Source organism: Astatotilapia calliptera, chromosome 13 (genome assembly GCF_900246225.1).
Source record: "Astatotilapia calliptera chromosome 13, fAstCal1.2, whole genome shotgun sequence".
In the NCBI taxonomy this organism is placed as follows: Eukaryota; Metazoa; Chordata; class Actinopteri; order Cichliformes; family Cichlidae; genus Astatotilapia; species Astatotilapia calliptera.
Window position 1 is genome coordinate 251,425 of NC_039314.1, and position 20,885 is coordinate 272,309.

The 20,885-nt window shown below is 42.6% G+C and overlaps 3 protein-coding genes across 3 annotated transcripts; 2 read left to right on the plus strand and 1 right to left on the minus strand.

The window, feature by feature from the left end:
- The first annotated feature begins 22 nt into the window (after positions 1-22).
- LOC113035364 (neuroligin-2-like) lies at positions 23-2,384 on the plus strand. Its single transcript, XM_026190898.1, has 3 exons — positions 23-39; positions 208-498; positions 804-2,384. Exons 1-3 carry the CDS (start codon positions 23-25, stop codon positions 1,630-1,632), a joined length of 1,137 nt encoding a protein of 378 aa, XP_026046683.1. The 3' UTR covers positions 1,633-2,384.
- Positions 2,385-6,799: 4,415 nt separating this feature from the next.
- Positions 6,800-9,366, minus strand: LOC113035148 (uncharacterized). Its single transcript, XM_026190496.1, has 6 exons — positions 9,067-9,366; positions 8,879-8,950; positions 8,660-8,778; positions 8,496-8,556; positions 8,286-8,380; positions 6,800-8,175 (listed from the first exon to the last, which is right to left on the minus strand). The coding sequence occupies exons 1-6, from the start codon at positions 9,100-9,102 to the stop codon at positions 6,807-6,809; spliced, it is 1,752 nt and encodes a 583-aa protein (XP_026046281.1). The 5' UTR covers positions 9,103-9,366; the 3' UTR covers positions 6,800-6,806.
- A 7,603-nt stretch (positions 9,367-16,969) lies between these two features.
- Positions 16,970-19,303, plus strand: LOC113035152 (OX-2 membrane glycoprotein-like). Its single transcript, XM_026190503.1, is given in 3 exon segments — positions 16,970-17,076; positions 18,600-18,939; positions 19,032-19,303. Coding segments are annotated over 3 exon segments (615 nt in total). The 5' UTR covers positions 16,970-17,073.
- The last annotated feature ends 1,582 nt before the right edge of the window (positions 19,304-20,885 follow it).

Sequence of the window (20,885 nt, forward strand, 5' to 3'; positions counted from 1 at the left end):
CTTTGAGGCTCTGTGGGCAGTAATGCTATCATCCCCCAGGTAGTGGGCTCCCAATCTCAGTGTCGGTGTTTCTGACAGATCGGCCTGCGAACCCCTCACAGCCGGACCACAGTCACAGTACAGACATGTTTGGATAATGCAGTCATGCTTCCTCTCTGCTGCCTGTCACTCCTTCTGTTATCTGAAAGACTTTTTTTTCCTCTCTAGATTTCTCACTCGCTTCCTGTTTACGGACCACCAGTGGGTGGCACCAGCTGTGGCCACTGCCAAACTCCATGCTGAGTTTCAGTCCCCAGTTTACTTTTACACGTTCTACCACCACTGCCAAACCGAGACGCGGCCCGAGTGGGCCGACGCCGCGCACGGAGACGAGATACCTTACGTGTTCGGCGTACCGATGATCGGTGCCACGGACCTGTTCCCGTGCAACTTCTCCAAGAACGATGTGATGCTGAGCGCTGTGGTCATGACTTACTGGACTAACTTCGCAAAGACTGGGTAGGCCTCATGTCACAGTAGTGTAAACTGTACACGTTACTGTATGTTCACTGATAGCCTTCTAGTCATCTTGAATACTTGAATCTGGGTTGCTAGTTTAATTCCCGTGTGGCTTTGAAGAATTGAACATACTGGTTCACCAAAAGCATTCAGATCCCAGAGCAGCCGGTTGGTCTTAGATAGTTTAAAGGTTGCACAGAGAATGGGCCTCCTGTCTGTATTCAGTGTATTGATGCCACATGTTACTTATAATGGAGACTGAATATAACTTTGAACTGAAACGTTTAACCTTTATGCTCCACCAGGGACCCCAACCTGCCCGTCCCTCAGGACACCAAGTTCATTCATACCAAGCCCAACCGCTTCGAGGAGGTCATCTGGACCAAGTTCAACTGGAAGGACAAGCAGTACCTTCACATCGGTTTGAAACCTCGTGTCAGAGACAACTACAGAGCTAACAAAGTGGCCTTTTGGCTGGAATTAGTCCCTCATCTTCACAGCCTGCACGACGTGCTCTTTCCCACCACTACGCGCTCCCCCGCAGGCCGTGACCCCGGCACCATGAGGCCCAGAAACAATGTTCCTCGAACCACTCGTCATCCTTACCCTACCTTCCCATCAGATCCTGAGCCCGAGGGCTCAGAGCGCCCGCCCCAGGACCTCTTTCCCAGACACACCCGCGACTACTCCACCGAACTGAGCGTGACAGTTGCAGTTGGAGCGTCGCTCTTCTTCCTCAACATCCTGGCCTTCGCCGCCCTTTACTACAAGCGTGACAAGCGGCACGAGATGCGCCGGCACCGGCTGTCCCCTCAGCGGGGCGGCCCCGCCAACGACCTGGCTCACAGCCAGGAGGAGGAGATCATGTCCCTGCAGATGAAGGACTGGGAGCACGACGCTCACCACGACATGGAGCCCCTGCGACCCCACAACATCCTGCGGCCCGCCTGCCCTCCCGACTACACCCTGGCGCTGCGCCGCGCCCCCGACAACGTGCCGCTGATGAAGCCAAACACCATCACCGTGATCCCCAGCACCATCACCAGCATGCAGCCTCTTCACACCTTCAACACATTCCCCTCCACCGGCCACAACAACACCCTGCCCCACCCCCACTCCACCACCAGGGTATAGTAGGGACAGGCCCGACACAGCGCCACCTAGGGACCAGGAACACTGGCTCTGCTACCGCTCTGGAAGGGAGGCCTCTAGACGTGGGCCTTCGTTCTGTCCTCTTATTCTCTTCTTTCTCCAAAAGCAACTACACCTGCTGCGTCATGTGCTGTGAAACTTGGCAGCTCCCTCCACTGGTGGCATGTGGAGGTGCAACTGAAGTGTCCAGCAGCAGATGAGCAGTTTGGGGTGGGTGACTCAGATCTTTCAAAGATACTGTTTTCAAAGACGGTCTGCTGTTTCCAGGCTCAAGACCTCCAACATTTGTCAAAGGGACGAATGCTCTCTCGCTCCTCGCTGTTTTCTCTTTTTTATGTTGGCATCATCTCTTTTTCCATCTCCTGTGTGTTATGTGCACATTATGCTTCTCTTTTCTACATCCGTGTTTTATTACTGCTCTCTTCCTCTCATTTGACACGCCTCCCTCCTGCTCTTCTCTAAAAATTCCCGATCTGCTGAGCAGTCTGGAGGGGGAGGCGTACACTAAACATATAACTATGAAAACACTGATATCTTTCATTCGACCAGCATTTTTAGGTGCCAAGTAAGTACTGCTGTGTTTCATTTCTCATCGAGGGAGAAGAAAAACCAAAGAAAAATAGAGTTTCGCTATTTACCGTCAACTAACAGAGTTCTGTCATGTTCTCATGACAAAGTGCCAAACTGGCCTCAGTCGTGATTTTCTTTCTTCCATCTTCTCTCTTTTTGTTGTTTTGTTTGAAGCATTTGTTAAATTGTTGTTTTTTATTGTGTGGAAAGAATTTTTCTGAAAATATAGATATAGAGAAATGATATTATATATAGTTCTATATAAAATGTGTACAAAGGAGAAAGTATATAAAAGGGTTTTCTCAGTGGGGGATCTATGCATGAATTATTTTTAAAGACGCGGGGAAAAGGACACTGTACCTGTCGATGCACGTTTCCCAAAATCTAAACGAGTCATATCGCTCCATGTTTGCTACTTTTGGTTTTAGGTTTTCTCCCGCAGAGTAAGAGCATCGCAGGAGCATCGCAGGAGCATCGCAGGAGCATCGCAGGAGCATCGCAGGAGCATCGCAGGAGCATTGCAGGAGCTCCTGAAGTCAAACGACGCCTCCCAGCACTCATTTATTAAAACGGAGTCGATGCCAAAAGTCTTAAACGTTAGAATCAAAGCAACAGCTGTGAACTCAGTCATGGTGTCATGTGCAGCCTCCGTCTTACTGTCACTACTTTTTCATTTTAGGGTACGTGAGGTAAAGCGTCCGTCGATGTAGCTTGATTGTACAAAATTATTTTTCTACGTTATTAACAAAACAGAGCAGAGACTGATGCTGCTCCTGTCTGACCCCCTTATGTCTGCCACATGTGTATTCTGACTTCATATCATCACTGCTCCCTCCCTCCTCCTCTCTCCATCCTACACCGCCTTTGTTATTTAACACCGACCCCCCCCCAAACTGATAATCAGACAAATTCCCAAACAGCTGACTTCACTGTGTCGACACCGTTCCTGACTATTTCTGACCTCAGCTCAGCTCTGCTATTATCCTCACATTAAGGGTTCGTTCACCTGCCTGCAGATGATCTGTGAGCTCGTCGGTTGTAAATTAAACTCTAAGCACACTGAGGGTAACCGGGAGGCGTTCAGGGCCTGCAGTGCAGAGCTGCAACATGAAAAAAAGGGATGGGGGCTCAGATCTCCTGAACAGGGTGGAAACAACACGGTGGGTTTGTGCTGTTTGTGATTCCTGCTCCGTCACTCTGGTGGAGACGACTGCAGCTCAGCAGCGCTCCCTGCTGATCCTCTGATGAAGATGTCAACAGTATGTAAACTGAGCTGATGTGCTGCTGTTTGAGCCCACGTGGTAGCGTACGTCCAGTATGGGAGAACTTAGTCACCGGTGCTGTCTTTGCTTGTGCTCTAGCTTTAGCCTGTTTGATTGTTTGTTTTCTATTTTATTACTGCCTAAAAGGGGAGGTGGGGGAAACACATGCCTGACTTCTCCTGTCAGAGGTTTTGTAAGCTCAGTGGAAGGGAAACGTGCACAAAGTAAATCATAAAACAACTGAGTGGGGCTGTGCTGCAGGTGGATCAGTGCTGTGGACAGTAGCTGTGGAAAAGAGACTGGACAAAGACTCTCAGCCTTAAATACAGGACAGAGGATGATCCGATCATCTTTCAGCTAACAGTGTCGAGCAGAAGGACGGCCGGCTGATGCGTCCGTACGAACCCTTTTGTACTCACTTCTGTGTATAAGGAGGTGGCGAGGGGTTGTGTAGTTAACCTCAGCACCACACAGCTACAGCAGAGGAGAGAACACAAACGAGTCCTTTCATTCGGCTCTGTTCTTTCTCCTTGTCTGTTTTATAAGCTAACACTAGAGGGCGCCATTGTGGCACATTCAGCGCTCACTCTGAGGTCACTGGACAGAGAAGAAAATACCAAACTGGGAGACGGATGGAGTCGAAACATCTGGAAGAAGATCAGAGCTGTACATTTTTAAGTGTAAGAAAAAAAACAGACAAAATATTTGTAAATATTAAGTTTCTTGTTTATTTTGTTTTGTTTTGGGTTTTTTTTGGAGTGAATGAATGATATGCTTATTTTGTGATGACAAAAGACAACAGGTGCAGTTTGTAATGAGAAGAAAAAATGGCCGTTAGCTTGAGGTTTCAAATGAGTTCATCCTTACCACCGATCAGTTTTGTCTTTGTTTTTTCGACATTTATTTGATTTTTGTCATAACGTTGATCGTTATCATGTGACCATCCGGTAGCAGGAAGGTCGCTGTAGCAGAAGTCATCTCCACTGAAGCCCCCTCACAGCAGAGGGCCAGTCATGCTGTTTATTAGGATTTGCTAGTTTTCAGTGAGAGAAAACATTTTCATCAAGTTTTAAATCGTTTCGTTGCTCTTTTCTCTGCGATTGTCATGAAGTCGTCGTCCTCTTTTCAAGCCTTAGCTCGCTTTTATTTTGAAACATGAGTCTTGTGATCAGAGATGAATCTGTGCTGCATGATGTGCGTAACATCAGAGCGATAAAAGCCAGCTTTGCCTTTCAGTGATTCGCAGTAAGGACATAAATGACCTAAACTGAGACTGAAAAAAAGTGCAGTCAGTTAAATGTTAGCTCACCTAACATGTAGCAGTGTTTACATGTAGCCATGTTTGACAGACTCCAGGGCTTTGATACCATAAGATGCCTCATATCCTCACAGACTCATGAGATCACACAGGTGGTCTGACCTGCTCGTGTCACACTGTGCTGTCTGTCTGTCCGTTGTTTTTCTCCTGCAGTGATGTTATGTAGCAGAAAAACAGTTGGATGCTCGAAAAGTGCAGAGCGATGGGTGACGTGTGGAGAACATCACAGTCTGTGTGCGTTCAACAGCTGTTAGAGCCACACTTTGTCCTTTCTGTTGTATAATAGGATCCAGTCCGTCGCAGTACGCCAGCATTTACTGCTGTATCGCACCAGAAGCTCAGGAGGGATTAATCCAACAAAACATCGGCTTAGCTTTATACGGGCTAGCGCCGCCCTGCAATCAATGTGCAGGTGGGTTCCCAATTAACCCGATCACCTGATACAAGGAGCGAGTGCAGCGGAAAGAGAGCGAGGGTGGTAGAGCGAGCGAGAGAGAATGAGAGAAGAAAAAACGGAAGGCGAGTAGCCCATCTGGCTACATCAGCATGTTGGGTTCTTGTTCCGTCTCCTTTTCAGATTCTTCTGAGGAGGTATCAGTGGCCTGCTGGACAAATGAAACCTCTCCTCCATCAGAATCTGCTTCGTCCATTTTCTGAAGCAAAGCCAAAGCCTGTTGCGCGGAGAGGTTCTTCCTGCGTGGCAGTGATACGGAGGCCATCCTGATGTGCGTTCTCAGAAATGCGAACAAGAAATGATTCTCCCGTCTGGGTCGGTCTGCTTTTATGCACAGCACTGTGCTGTAGTCAAGCAATGCCACTCCCTCACATACACAGTGACAATGGAACAATGGAAGATCTGTGCTGAGAGTCAAGGAAGGTGTGAATGTGTGTCTTTTATATTTGCAGGTCAGTCAATGTGTGGGATATTTTGTATAGATACAGCAGGCATTTCTGAAAGCCGTAACACAGAGGTTTGGCCTGACTTGGATCTGAGCAACTCTGAGTGAGCAAATGCAAATGTGCCAGGCCTCAAGGATAATGGGTGGTTTGCACAACAAAAGCTGGAGGAGAAATGAGCTGACGACCTGTGAAAATCTCAGCAGGGGTGATTAACACCTCGGGACTTGCACCAGAAAATAAAAAAGCCAGTAATTCTAGGGGGTGTTGGGTTTAGGGAAGTTACGCAAATTTGCGCAGGTTTAGTAAATCTAGTGATAAATACGTGGTAGAAATCCCAAAAGGGTGATTCTGTTCACCTGGACGTAGCATTTTCAATGGGAGAAACGCCTCCTGAACTGAATTGTCTCAGTTGATGGCCATGCGGTTGGCCTCCTGAACTGTTTCTTTGGACTGTTTTTCCTCCTCTTCTGAGTTTTCCTTCCTGGAGCTCCAGCACCCACCCAGGTTTGGTGGAAATGTTCTAATTTTAAGAGTTTGATTGCAAAAGAATAAACTGCTGATGTCCGCAGAAGTTTTTAACTTTGGTTGAAAGGACAAACTATGAAAAATAATAGACCTTTGAGGATTTGAGCATACAAACATTATGCAAAGTTCCTCTTAATTGTAAAACACAAATCTGAGGATGTTGGAAGACATGTGTGGTTCTCATCAGCTTTGGGGCATGTAGATGCTCCTTTTATTAATATTCCTAAGTCTGGAAGAATACTCATAAACACTGAGGTCCTGCTATATGCCAATGTGTATCTGGGCCATTACTAAACAAAGATGTGAAGCAATGTTAATAATTGTTGGTAATTTTTTTTTCATTTCCAGGTTTCAGTTACTGCTGTTGATATGTTAAGAGTAAGAATAAGTTCAGATTCTCTTAAAGATAACAACACTAATATGTTAACAATTGTTGGACTTGTGGAGGTATTTTGAGAACCCTTATAAACATCTGAAGGAAAAATATTCTTTAATCATAGATGCAGACTCGTGGAAAAAATATTGATTAATCATTTTATTTGATTTTGTAGAGTTAGAACAAACAGATTGGATTCTCAAAATCAGTCAGTTTCTTGGGGTCTGAAGCAACAACAGAACAGGGCTCTGAATTTTTGGCAGAAGCCCTTTTTTTTCTTCTTTTTCTCCTTTTTCTCCTTGATTTTAATGTTGTCAGACTTCTCTGAATTATTAGTAAAAGAGACAACTGGCTCAGACATGGATAGACATACAGAAGGGAGTTCCTCACTAGGAAGATCATCAGACGTTGCCAGACTTTCAGAAGCAGGCTCTTTAGTAGGAAGAACATCAGCCTTTGATGAACTTTCAATGAGAGGTTCTTTAGTAGGATGAACATCTGGAACATCTGACTTTGGCAGACTTCCACGAGCGGGTTCTCCAGTGGGAAGAATATCAGCCATTGTTGAACTTTCAAAAAGAGGTTCGGAAGTAGGAAGAACATCTGACTTCAGAACACTTTCCCAAGCAGGTTCTTGAGGTTCTTTAGGAGGAACAACATCTGGCTTCAGCAGATTTTTACAAGCAGGCTCTTTAGTCGGAAGAACATCAGCCTTTGTTGAACTTTCAAAAGGAGGTTCGGAAGTAAGAAGAACATCTGACTTTAGAACACGTTCAGGAGCAGGTTCGTGTGGTTCTTTAGTAGGAAGAACACCTGACTTCAGAACACTTTCACAAGCAGGTTCTTGTGGTTCTTTAGTAGGGAGAATATCTGACTTCAGAACACGTTCACGATCAGGTCCTTTTGGTTCTTTAGTAGGAACAACATCTGACTTCAGCAGATTTTCATGAGCAGATTCTTTAGCTGGAAAAACATCAGCCTTTGTTGAACTTTTGGAAGGAGGTTCGTGAGTGGAAAAAATATCAGCAATTCGTGAACTTTCAACTGGAGGTTGGGAAGTGGGAAGAACATCTGACTTCAGCAGACCTTCAGGATGAGGTTCTTTAGTTGGAAGAACATCAGACACTACTGGACTTTCACAAGGGGGCTGGAAGATCTGGCATATGCTCGTCTTTGCTACATCAGAAATTGCCCTGAGTAGTCCTGGTGCAAAGTTTGCAATGTGGCTCAGCAGAATCTTTTCTGAATATTTCTCTCTGACTTCAGACAGGATACTTTGCACCATGTCATCTCTGATGGACCTTGAGAAGATGGCCTGGTTTTCCGTTGTTAGGAGAGATTTGGACACTCGATCCAAAGTGGCCTTTGTCACACTGGTGGAGAGGATGCTCAATTTTTGGGAGGACATGTTCAGTAGGGGGTAAGAAGGAAGCTTCCAGAAGCCATGCAGGACATGGGGAACCACCTCTATCACCACGTCTGTTGCAGTGAACAGTTTGGAGGTTTGTGCGTCCTGCTGCCTCTCTTTAAGGAGGTCAATGTACTTCCTGACATTGCTGAGGAGCTTAGGTGTTCTGCAAAATAAAGTTATAAGAATGATCTTTTACACCTATTTAAAAAAATAACAGAAATTTTGAAATACTGTAGCTGGACTGTTAATGATTTTATGTCAGAGGTGACTCACTGAAATTTAGGAGGTATGGCCTCTGGAAATTCCAGCAGCATCCGGGCTTGAAACTCGATGTCCCTCATTTTATTTATTGTGTTCACTGCCCACACCTGAAACAGAAAGCATGTTTACATTGCAGTTTTGTTGAGAGGTTATGTGATTGTAGTAAAAAAAAAAAAAAAGATCTCCAAATGACTAAAACTCTTGTGAGTTTTCTAGTCTTACCAGTTTCAGAAGAGGTTTGGCTTCTGTTTCTTCCAAACCCTCCAATTCAAACTCCCAAAGTCTTCAAAAGAAAACAAAAGAGAGGTTTTCTCTCAGCATTTACACTTCAGCACAAACAGTTTCAGGTGTGAGGTGGATGGTCTGTAGGTGTCACAGTAACTCACTGCTCTCTGACTGTCTCTTTGCTCCTCTCCACCAAAAGATCTCCCATATCTTCTGCAGTGAGGCTTGATGGTATTTGGTTTTCCTTCTGAAGTCTGAGGAATTCCATCATCATTGCAATCTAAAAATAAAAGGAGACATTTAATCAGCATCAGTCCCAGGTCTTCAGAAATCACCTGACATTTTATCTCAGTTTTGGTTTGGATGGATCTGGGTCTTACCTGAGCCCTGTAACCTGGTAGATACCAGCAGATCTCCACAGCTGTGTTATATATGGGTGTGTTGAACAGCACCTGTCAAAGAAATAAGAAATTACTCATTGTAACTTAAATTGATTCTCAGTTTGTCAGCTTTTTAAAACTACATCAAATTCTTCAAAAATGCAGTAAAAACAAAAAGTGTCACATGCCCTGATGGGTTTGTAGATCCCTTTACTGGCTTCCATTAAAACGCTGCTGTTCTATCACAGTTGGGGAAGAGAAACTTTCCAAAACTCTTCAAAACTTGTGTAAGATCAAATGTAGATATGAAAATACTCCTGACTTGATGGTTTTTCTTGCACAGATGAGCTCTTTTTCAAGTCTGATGCAGATTTAAAAATACACAATTCTAAAACAGTCACCATGGAAACATTTGATCCCTGCTTTATGTCATTAAATTAAAAGAAAACACTCTATTTTACACTACATTACACTATATGTTGTTCATTATATAAGTAAATAAGGGTAGGCTACAGCTGTCCTTAGGTCACTCCTGTGAAAAGATGCATACAAACTGGTGAATCAGAAAAGAAAGAAAGCCAACCTGCAGCATTATGTCCTTTTATGTTATTTCAATTCACTTCAGTTTTATTGATACAGCACCAAATCACAACAACAGTCGGCTCAAGGTGCTTTACTTTGTAAGGTAGACTCTAAAATAATATACACAAGGAGAAAAACCCAACAATCATATGACCCCCTATGAGCAAGCACATTGGCGACAGTGGAAAAAAACTCCCTTTTAACAAGGAGGAAGCGCCGGCAGTAACAGGCTCAGTGAGGGGCGGCCATCTGCCAGGAGTGGTTGGGGTGAGAGAACGAAGATGGGACAAGAGGCATGCTGTGGAAGAGAGACAGAGATTAATAACAAGTGTGATTCAATGCAGAGAGGTCTATTAACACATAGTGAGGGAGAAAGTCTCTGTCTGCTTTTCCTAATGCTGAGGTGAGGAGGACTATTAGCCAATATAAAGGCAACACTGGCGACCCGAGTGTGGAAACAAATGGTTTGCACAAGAAGCGGTCACTGAGCGATCAAAGCTTATTTACCACACATAAAAAATCAAGGCAGAGTAGAAGCGGGTGGATCGATTTTTAATGAATTTTAAAATTGTTTGTTTTTCTTATTCTTGAAAAAAAGATCATTTACCCTCGCATTTGTTTCCCTTTTTATATACTACTACTTATGTGTTTTTTCTTATTTATGTCTATATTGTTTAGTTAAACAGATGACAGTTTTCCCCTTTTTACTACTTTTTGAACTCTATGCTGATGGTTAAAGATTGTATTTTTACTAAATAATGTTTTTAACCATTAGGTGAAAATAAATACCAGATGAAACGATATTCTCTTCTGTTATCTTTTATTATTTGTGACTTGAATCAGTATCCGCACTGCACACAATCAAAGTTATTTTCAAAACATGCAGAAACAGGTCTTATTTTGTTAACAAAATGACAAACCATTGCATCGTTACAAACAAGGTTATCACTGTACATATTAATTATTCTTGAATAAGACGCTCCTTTTTGGACATGATATAGAAAAAGCACACAGTGTTGTCCGCAGGTTACCGAAAAGTCCTTCTGAACCTGTCTCCCAGAATACAATATCCGAGCGGTGTTTTTAAAAGAAAAACTTTTATCTCGGGTGAAAACTTATCAGGTGAGTTACCGAAGCTGTCAAAAAAGTGCCCTTGCTTGTCTTTTGTGATATTGAACGCCAACCAGTGCTTCCCAGGTAAGTCTGATGGATCTGTATTCACAATGCCCATGCATGGATATCTGATGGGCTTTGTTGGCAGCTGGTCACATGCTAAGACGCCTAGAAGATGAGCCCTGTTACTAATCCTTTTAACAATGCTGGTTAGTTCTATTGTATTCATTTTGAATGTTTAGTAGTCGTCCAGCAGCACTTGTCTCATATTAGATATTTGGATGACTGAATCAAATACAGAGTAACACACCAGGTTCATTGTTCGGGGTAGCGGATTTCTGAAACGGGTTTCCAGCCTCACGCTCCCTGTTTGAACTAATGATACGTTCCCTGAATGTCCTTCATCAGCTTCCAGATTGAAACAGGAATTGTTTGGCCGGATACGACTGTCCATCAGCGTATAAACACATGAGTTCTATATCACAGTTTTAAAATTAAATGGATTACGTGTAAAAGAACCAGGATAAGCTTCGTTATCCACGAAGGCGATGATGACAAATTTAGGCAACCTGCCCATAAATAAATTAGTTGATATTCTTGCCCCAGCAGGTGTGGAGAAGGTCTTTAAAGAAACTCTGCCTACAGCATATTTTGCATTTGCATGATGCAGAGCCTTGCCGTGTGCCAGCCTGACACTTGGTGAGACACTGATTCTTTTCACAAATAAGCTGGCAGAGACGATTTTAACTTTATACGCGGTGTTAGCTCCAGTCATGAGAGCAAATTCGTCTTTAGAGCGCACAAATTTCAGCGACAGATCGATTCCATTAAGTAATCATTTTTCTTGAAAAAACAGGTCTGCGTGTACAGGAGCAATCAATTCAACAATACTGCTATTCGCTGTATAAGTACCTCTGGTCACCAGACCCTGGCTCTCCCCTTCTATACATGTATCATTCATGTGCGAGGCTGTGTCTGTACAGAATAAAGCGCTGCTGAACTGTGTGTCTAAAGTCTGCTTATTATAATTGATAAGACATTCTATTATGCCTCTGTATGGATATGTGTTGGATGATTGGCTGATCAAGCGATCCCCCAAATTTACATCTACCTGACTAAATAAGGTGCAACCTGGATAATTAACAAGTCCCACGTTTGTGTCACGGGGTGGAGAGGGACAAGTTACCTAAGATATTTTTATTGTGCATGTTTGGTTTTGTTTTTACTTTCTTTAATATTTTAATATTGTATAGTGTTCTATTCTTGGTTTTATTGCATGTTTTATGGTATTCATCGGTGACTTGTCCTGGAAAGTCTCCGCCCCTCCTTGATTATGAACCCGACACACCTGTGAGGTCCCGGAGGCCAATAAGAGTGATGGGAGACGAGAGAGAGGAGATTGATGGTGGAGTGAGGACTGAGAGAGTGAACGGTATCAGGCGGTGGCGGTGCCACAAGCCCAGACGGGCTGGTGCCGGTTGGTGTGCCACAGGAAAGCGGTGGCAACCGGAACAGAAACATCGATAGGGCGGCGAGACGCCGCCGGGTTTTCCCTTCTTCTAAGGCGGCTAGAGTTGGCTAATGCAGGCACCAGCGCGCAGAGGCACCAGCGCGCAGAGAGCACCAGCGGAAGCCACGAGACGGCTGTGCCGATTTCCAGTTTTAAAGAAGCGGCGGGCGGAGTTGAGAGCTCTGCCCACCCGGGCATATCGGGGCGTGAGTGCGAGAGGGAGGCGAGGACTCCGCTGGTTCCTTTGGTTACACCACCTGCTGGATTTCTTAGCTCCCTGGGACTTTTAGGTCGTGGCGCAGGCCACAGGACTTTTAATGTTATGCTTTATTGATTTTTACTGTGTTACCCCTTGGCCAAGGTTGTTTTAATTCATTTTACATTTTTAACTATTTAAATATAATAAATTATATTTTTAATCTTACAGTTTAAATTGTGTGCTTTCCCTTGGCGGCTCCACTGCTCTGCCCGTTTTGAGGAAGGTTTCCTTCCTTTAAAACAAAAAAACAAAAACCACAAAACACTGTGGAAATAAAATCAGCCTTTCCGCTCCGTTACATAATCATCCCTGCCTAAGTTTGTGCCGTCAGCATCTGTGATTCTTACTCGTGTGTAGATATAGGAATCGTTTAGATCCAGGTAATCCTCTCCGGACGATGAGATGTAAACTGATTGGACCTCCGTCTGTGATTGCAGAAACTGGTGGAATTTCAATAAAGGTCGTTTTCTCTATGGACGTTTGTGTGTATGGGACAGTAAAAAGATCGAGCTCTGTTTTTAGACATTCTCTGATTGGTTGTGTAACAGAGCCATTTAGAAGATGTCAAATGCTGTAGTTTTTGAACGACTGGTTCTGGGTCTTTTCACTCCGCGTGGTTGTCTCCGTTTGGTGGCTTTCCTGGCAGGTTTTTGTCGTTTTACGCTTTTTAGGCGGCGGCGTATCACGCATGCGTGCAGTGGGAGGGGTCTTAGAAGGTTTGGGTGTATACACATACAAGCTGTTGCCATCCTGTTTAGTAGATGTTGGCTTGGTTATGTTGGATATCACATCAGACACTATGCCTGATGCAGCTTTTTTTTAGGTGGGGTTTGACTATGCTGACTCCTTTTTTAAACAACGGTACAGCAATTCTAAACAGGCTGCGGAACAAACCTCCCAGACCTGCGCCATATTGCCTGCTGGTCCCAATATAACCATTCAATTCTCCACCAGCCTGATTTAAATAATATCTTACATATTTTGCTTCATCTGTGTTGTAGACAGACATCCTTATTTTTTAAAAATGGTGTCTTATGGGTCGGAAGTGGAGTTTGACAAACACCTTCCCGTATAAAAAGGGTATGTGTTGATTTTGATCGTCTATCAAATCAATTTCTATGTCATCGATTAAGGATTTCGAGACTGGTGTGTAGTGTGGGCTGTCAAATTGAAGAATGGCTCCCCGACGGTCATCGTCTGTTATATTTATTGCTCTTAATAGCCGCGCATGGGCGTCACCCACAAGCTGGTAATCAACGATATCTGCATAAATAAAAATGTTCTATTTTCCGCCGTATACGTCTGCAGGATGTGATGCGTATGTGTTTTTATAATGAAGTACAAACGGGTCTTCTGATTTGAATCCTAAGATTCCTGCCAGTCTCCCTCTAAATGTGAGAACTGTGCCCCTATAGGGCCCATAACACTAACATAGTTACTAACTTCACTGTATTGTGTTTTAATGTCGGTGTTATGTTTTAATGTTTTATTATCTGCGCCACAGATGCATAATGCCCCACAGACAGCTCAATCACGGTTATGGACAATGCTCCATTTGTGACTGGATCATAAATTTCCACTCGCGAATCTGATTGTGGAAAAGACAACCATAGTCTTGGGTATTGAAATTCTATAACACCGACCTCATACGGTTCATTTAAAACAACAGGTTTTGCTAGCTTTGTTCTAAAATTAGATTTCTTATTGCCTGGATAAACATGTGCTGAAGCATTCGAGAAGAGGCTCACATAAAAGCCTGCATTGTTGTTGTTCGTTTTATCCATTCCTTCCTTCCTTCCTTCCTTCCTCAGTCTTTGTCTAGTGCAGAATGAAAGTATGCAGAGCTGCGGCGTCTCTGTTAATCACACTTCAACGATGTCTTTTTCAGGGATCCATGATTTTCAAATGAGAAGGCCAACCGAGCCATTTGACCAGCGCTAACTTTTTTCGGTCCTCTTTTTTCTGCCAAGTATTTTCTCTATTTGAAACCTTTTGTTTTTGTCAATAGTCACCTGCTGTGTATTCATAAATTACACCTTTCACTGCAGCTCCTGTGAGATCCTCTAGTTTGTATACGGGAGGGTCTCTTCCTAAACGCTCCTTTATGGTAAAGTACTCGTCTGTGTAGGTCTGATGGTAACCCTTTCAGAATATGCCTCGTAGTTTAGATATTCTCTCTGTATCGCCCACATTAAATTTAAAAGTCACCGGTTTTTGGGGTTTCATTTTGTACAGGGTGTTAAAGACTGCTTTCTCATTATCTTTGCACACCTCGGTGGGGTCATTTTGATAGAGCTGTGATAAGACAGGTTATAGGACTGTACAAGATCTTGGATCACATTAACATATCTTGGCCAGTTAACTGATGTTAAGTATTTCCACATTTTCCCCTTTAAGGTGCGGTTAAAACGCTCTACCACACATGATTTCATTTCACTAAAGGTTGAAAAATGTGTGATGTTATGCTGCTCCATTAGTTTTTTAAATGTTTATTATAAAATTCCTTCCCTAAATCTGTTTGGAGTTGTTCAGGCACACGGCCCTCTCCCAGAATATCACCAAAAGCCTCAGCAACAGCCTGTCCTGTCTTGGTTTCAAGGCACCTAACCCATGCATACTTAGAAAACACATCTATGCATGTCAATAAGTACCTAACATTATCATCATCCGCAGAATATTCACGCATGTCAACCAAATCAGCTTGAAACTGTTTGTCAATCCCGTTAACCAAAACTCTATTTCTGTATCCTTGCATTTCTGTGTCCTCTATCCTTGCAGGTTTATGAAGAGTATATGTGTCATCTCCTTTTAAAAACGCTCCACGTCAGGTAATGACGGCTTTAAGCCTGTTGCCTCACTGACAGCGATACGGAGCTTCTTTACACTTCCTAAACCCCCTGGGTGTGCAGGGTTGGGATATATTTTTCTCAGCGTGTTTTCCATAATCACTCTGACCAAACACAAACACAAATGACCAGAAAAAAGTGTTAGCATACGTTTTTATTTCATTTTCTGTGTAGTGCACAGTAAGGTTTTTATAACAGATGTACATTAAATCTTGTGTCTCCCAGACCAGTAGTTTCCAATCATGTGGAGCAGCGCTGATTTAACTCCGCGGGTGTGATGATTGGTATTTAGCAGGTATCCGACATTCTCATCAGTGGTGCAAACAATGTGCGGCACTGATCTCAGTTCACACAGAAGACGCTCTGCAGTGCTGATGATTTGTGCTTCAGCCTCACTGACACTGTATGAGCAAACAAACAGACGGATGGCCGGGATGAATCGGGGCGTCCGGAGCTTTTCCATCACCTCATCATAGCAGGTCTCGAAGAAAAACACAGGCAGCTCAAACAGGCAACTGTGTTGTAACTGGCTGGGGTGACCGGATTGGCATCCATAACATATCTCCTGCACATACTCATTCAGTGCCGTCGACAGCAGGTGGAAGGTTGCGAGTTTAATGTTGAGTTCCGTTTCCTCAGACGGGTGTGATCCTGCAGAGTCCTGTGAGCATCCTGGAGAGGGGGGCGGAGTCGGTGGGGTCTGGATTAGCAGTGCTGGAGGGGGAGACTCTGAGCGGTCCACAATATGGCAGATGTTGTCTGTAAAAGAAATCCACGCATTGCATTTTTTTTAAAATATCGGGTTTAATGCCAACGTCTCTCACACAGAGACAACCTACCTTTTGTTTTGTTTTTTTGTTTTTCTGTCCTCAAGGTTTTTGATGATTTTTGGCCTGAACATGGCAGAAGGTAAATCAATCTTCGGGCCATGTGCGAGCTGATCATATACAAGACGCTTCCTAATATTCTCATAAGAAGAGTTGACCTTGTCTCTCTTGATAGTCTTATCGACCTCATTAAACACCTGCTGCAGTGCTCTCCAGTCTGACCACTGAATAAAAAACAAATCCTTAAACCATGATAAACGTTCTTCAAGGGTGAGGGGGTATGGGTTCAACCTCCAGCTTTCAAGGCCCCCAGAGTGAAACCTCTGTAATGTTGAGGTTTCACCCGGTGCAATTGTGGCTCTTGTAACTGTTGTGATATTTTGATACCATGGTAGCATTTACAGGATATTGTTTTATAGCGATATTATACAGGAAAACTGTTACTCAATAAGGCCCATTTACTAGTTGTTTTTCTCTTTCTCTGTAACCTAAGAATTAATGTGTAAGAATCACAGGCTGGTACCTCAAGGTTGAAAACGCCACAGAGATCACTTCCTTACTCCCATCCTCCCTTCCTTATCTCTTAGAAAGGAGCTTGTTAAAGGCCAGGTGGTTCGTTTCAGAATTCACTAATGAAAGAACTCTGTATTCTGTGTCTAGGAGTGTATTTTGCTGGGATGATCATAAATTGTAGCTGAACTGATAAACTATACAAAGGATACTTCTTTGCTCACAAGGCAGGAAGACGTTCCCTTATTTGGTCTGTACCGGTTTGAACTGAGAATCTGTTGACAGACGAACCTTTTTCCTCTATATATACTGTTGTCTGATGAATAAACCTTTGAGTTGATTTTGGGAAAGCAACCCGTACAGTCTCTGTGTCGTTTTGTTCTCCCAGCTGCTCCCGACGTCGTAACTAACACGCAGAATGGCATATTTGACTGTTACTTGAGAATATTTCTTTGAGTTCTATAGGTTATGGACAATCTCTGCTGATAGGTGCTCACGCCTCGAAGGAAACCCGATCCACAGACGGAGATTTCTTTCAGTAACCATAAATGGTAAGCTGCTCTTTTGTCACACACTACATACACAATATATGTGTTTTAGTGCAAATTGTACATTGCTACATTGTTTTGAATTACCCTCGGCCCGCAGTATATGTGGGCACCTGTCAAAGGTCATTTGGATTTACCAGACCGCTTTGAAAACAACATGAAACAAATGAATGTCTTTGTTGAGCCATGACTGGATTTATCCTAATCCTTCCTAAAGGCCGTTATAACCTTACACTGCCAGTGATGAGCTGCACCAGCTGTGACCTAATGTGGTCCCCCTCAGTTAAGGACTTCCAGGGTGGTGGATATTGGCCTGGCACCTTAAATTTCTGCACCCTGTTTTCAATGGATGTCTTTCAGTCTTTCTATGACATTAAGGTCATAAGTAGTTTACTGACAATTATTTAACATTTGAAATGAAAAGATCCGTCAGTCCATTCACATATATACTGTTCAGAGAAGGAATGTAGTTTAGAGCAAAGTGTAGTAGTGTGAAGTGGCTAAACACACTCACCAATTGTTCTAAAATAAACAATTTATCAAAACATTAACAGTCTTTCACACATACATACGGTTTATACACTATTTTAAAAAGAAGGGGTTGAAGACCTGATTGATTACAAAAAGTCTATTAAAATGTTCTGGGTAACCACAGAAATCTTAGTCAGTTATGTCTGAGAGAGAATGTTTATGACAGAAGTAATGCCAAAATCTCAACAAACCAAAGTTACATACATGCTAAAGAGAAAGATCAAACTGTGCTGAAATTAGAAAGTGGGCAATATAGGGCTTCCCCAGTGAAATAACTGATCTGAAATAATTGAGGCACAAATTAATAAATGACATACTAGTAATCCACAGAAGGGGAGGCCTCTGGGAAAATGTAGAAAATCAATGGGAATTTCTACAGTAGCACGAGTTACCAGTCAATACCAGGACTGGTATTGGTTATGTTGAAGTGATGGGTTTTATAATTCATTTTTGGTCCACTGAAGGGATTGTTTTGTAACCCCAATATTGATATTTTGTAAATAAAAAATATGACCTCAATTAAACCTTTAAATTCCCTGCACTTGTCATAGATATCTACATGATGTCCAACAAATATACATCAAGTCCAAGGTTCTAATGTTGAACGCCATATTGATGTCCAGCTTAAATCATGGTTGGACCTCCAAATTGTTGGAAAAGTTCAAATGCAGTACAGACCTCCAGAATTGGTCATGGACCAACAGAACCAATATAGACTCGATCTGTACATCTATCTGACTTTCTTTGTTTAGTTGGTAGCTAACTGAATTGTCTTACTTTTTTTTATAGATGAAAGAAAATGTCCCTGAAACATACAGTATGAAACAATGAGTGTCAGGTTTATATTTATAGTCTACATCACATTTAAGTGGTACCCATATGTCAATTTGTTTGAGCCTAAAACACAGACTACTCCATGACCCGAATTATTGTTTAATCCTTCCCATCAATACCTCTCAGTTCCACATCTCTAACTCATGTTATTCTCCATGCAGCTCTTTACAGCAGTGGTCCAAACACAGCAGACTGTGCTGGCTGCAGTGGGAGAAGATGCTGAATTCAGCTGTCAGCTCTTGGACACTAAAGACGTCCTTCAGGTCACATGGCAGAAAATCTCACGTGATGTGGAGACAAATGTTGCCACCTACAGCAAGTACTATGGTCAGAGAGTGAATGATGGCTTTAACGATAAAGTCAAGTTTAAATACACTGGACTACAGAACTGCTCCATAGTCATCAGGAATGTGACGGAGCAGGATGAAGGATGCTATCACTGTCTGTTTAACACTTATCCTGAAGGCTCCTTCACTGGTAGAACCTGCTTCCAAGTCTATGGTAAGAACTTTTGCATTAATGTGTTTAAATGTGCTAGAAACTGATTTCCTTTCAACAACATATTCCTTGCAATATCTCCTGATCCTTCACAGAGCTGCATGTTGATGTCAGAGAGTCAAACTCTGCTGAAGAGTGGGTTGTTTCCTGTTCAGCCACTGGTCGACCTGCTCCCACTGTAACACTCTCACAACAACACCTCAGCTTCTCACAGTAGAACACTGTCAGTGTGTCCAACACCAACGCTACATTCACTGTCACCACTACAGCTGTGCTCTCAGGTTCACGTAAACACAGCACACAGGTGGGATGTGCAGCACGAGTGCTCTCTGCTCCTCACAGAGAGGTGATGGAGACGATTCCTTAGGTCCAGCAGACGTCAGATTATCAGTGATGGTGAGAAACTGAGATGCAATAACAATGCATTGTGCTAGTATGCATTTTCTCTTTGATCAATAATTGATGTATTCATTTTGATCAGTGTCACATTTTTCCTGCTTTTTCAAGTTTCCTCCTGGATCATTGTATTAGCTGCAGTATTGGTGATGATGGTCTTTGTCAGTGTTGCTGCTCTGCAGTAGGCTACTCTTTAAAGAAAAAGACCAGATAACTTTCATTTTTCATTTCTTGTCATTTTTTTCTACACCAAAATCTATCCAATAATATCTGCATAACATTTTCTACTTGTGATTTAGTTATTAATTCTTTGCTTCATGATTCAATCGGTCTTTGTCTAGTATTAAATTTTATGTTTCCCATTTAATCCCACTGGCTTTAAAGTGTTTCACCAGATTTTTACGAAGTATTTCCAGTCTTTTGTTGTCTCTGTCCCAAATGTTCTGAAATGTGTTGCATGTATTAAAAGAAGTTGGACCAAAAAATGTACTATGTACTTATAAACTTACATTTATGAAAGCTGAACAAACATTGATGTACTTGACTTTTGTAACAGTGAAAAGGCGATCTGTTTTTATTGATAAATATATATGTTTGCATTACTGTTATTTAGATTGCCATGTTAGAACGTAGCAAACAACATTGTTTGTTCCTCTATGGTTTCTTTATTTTTACAAATCTAAATGTTTTTTGTCAAAAGATTAATAATTTCATATTGAGGTCAGATGGTCAGCAGTTTTGATGTTTTTGCAGAGATTTTATTTTTTGCAAAATAGCACAAGTAAACATTAAAAGTAGTTCCTAAATCAAGGCATTTATTATTAAGGCGGCCATTATTATGGCCCTGTGTGGAAAAAGTGATTGCCCCCTAAACCTAATAACTGGTTGGGCCACCCTGAGTAGAAACATCTGCAATAAAGCGTTTGGGATAACTGGCAATGAGTCCTTTACGAGGTGCTGGAAGAATTTCTGCCCACTCATCTTTGCAAAATTGTTGTAATTCAGCCACACTGGAGGGGTTTTGAGTATGAACCACCTTTCCAAGGTCTCAGCTCCTCAATCAGATTCACGTATGAACTTTGGCTAAGCCATTCCAAAGTCTTTATTTTGTTTTACTTAAGCTGCTTAGAGGTGGACTTGTTGGTGTGCTTTGGATCAAGTGCACTTCAGCTTGTGGTCGTGAACAGATGGCCAGACATTCTCCTTCAGGATCCCAGAAACTGGATTCTGTTCATCTTGACGTTGCATCTCCAGACTGAGAGATCTCAATTACTTTGTTTCTTATTCGCTTCTGAATTTCCTTGGATTGCGCCATGATGTGTAGTTTTTGAGGATCTTTTGGTCTACTCTACTTTGTCAGACAGGTCCTGTTTAAGTGATTGATTCAGCACAGGTTTGGCAGTAATCGGGCCTGGCTATGACTATGGAAAAATTGTATATTTTCTATTGATAAATGCAAATATTTTATGTCTGTTATGTGCATTGCCGTGTGGAGAATATAAGGAAAACAATTGTGTGGTTTACATTGTTTCTTCCTCTTAGATTTCTTGATT

Coding starts and splice junctions, on each gene's coding strand:
- LOC113035364 (XM_026190898.1), top strand. Junction 499..803: donor ACTAACTTCGCAAAGACTGG/GTAGGCCTCATG, acceptor ATGCTCCACCAG/GGACCCCAACCTGCCCGTCC.
- LOC113035148 (XM_026190496.1), bottom strand. CDS start 9,102: ATGGAAGCCAGTAAAGGGATCTACAAACCCATCAGG. Junction 8,951..9,066: donor GGATCTACAAACCCATCAGG/GCATGTGACACT, acceptor TTTCTTTGACAG/GTGCTGTTCAACACACCCAT. Junction 8,557..8,659: donor AAAGAGACAGTCAGAGAGCA/GTGAGTTACTGT, acceptor TTTCTTTTGAAG/ACTTTGGGAGTTTGAATTGG.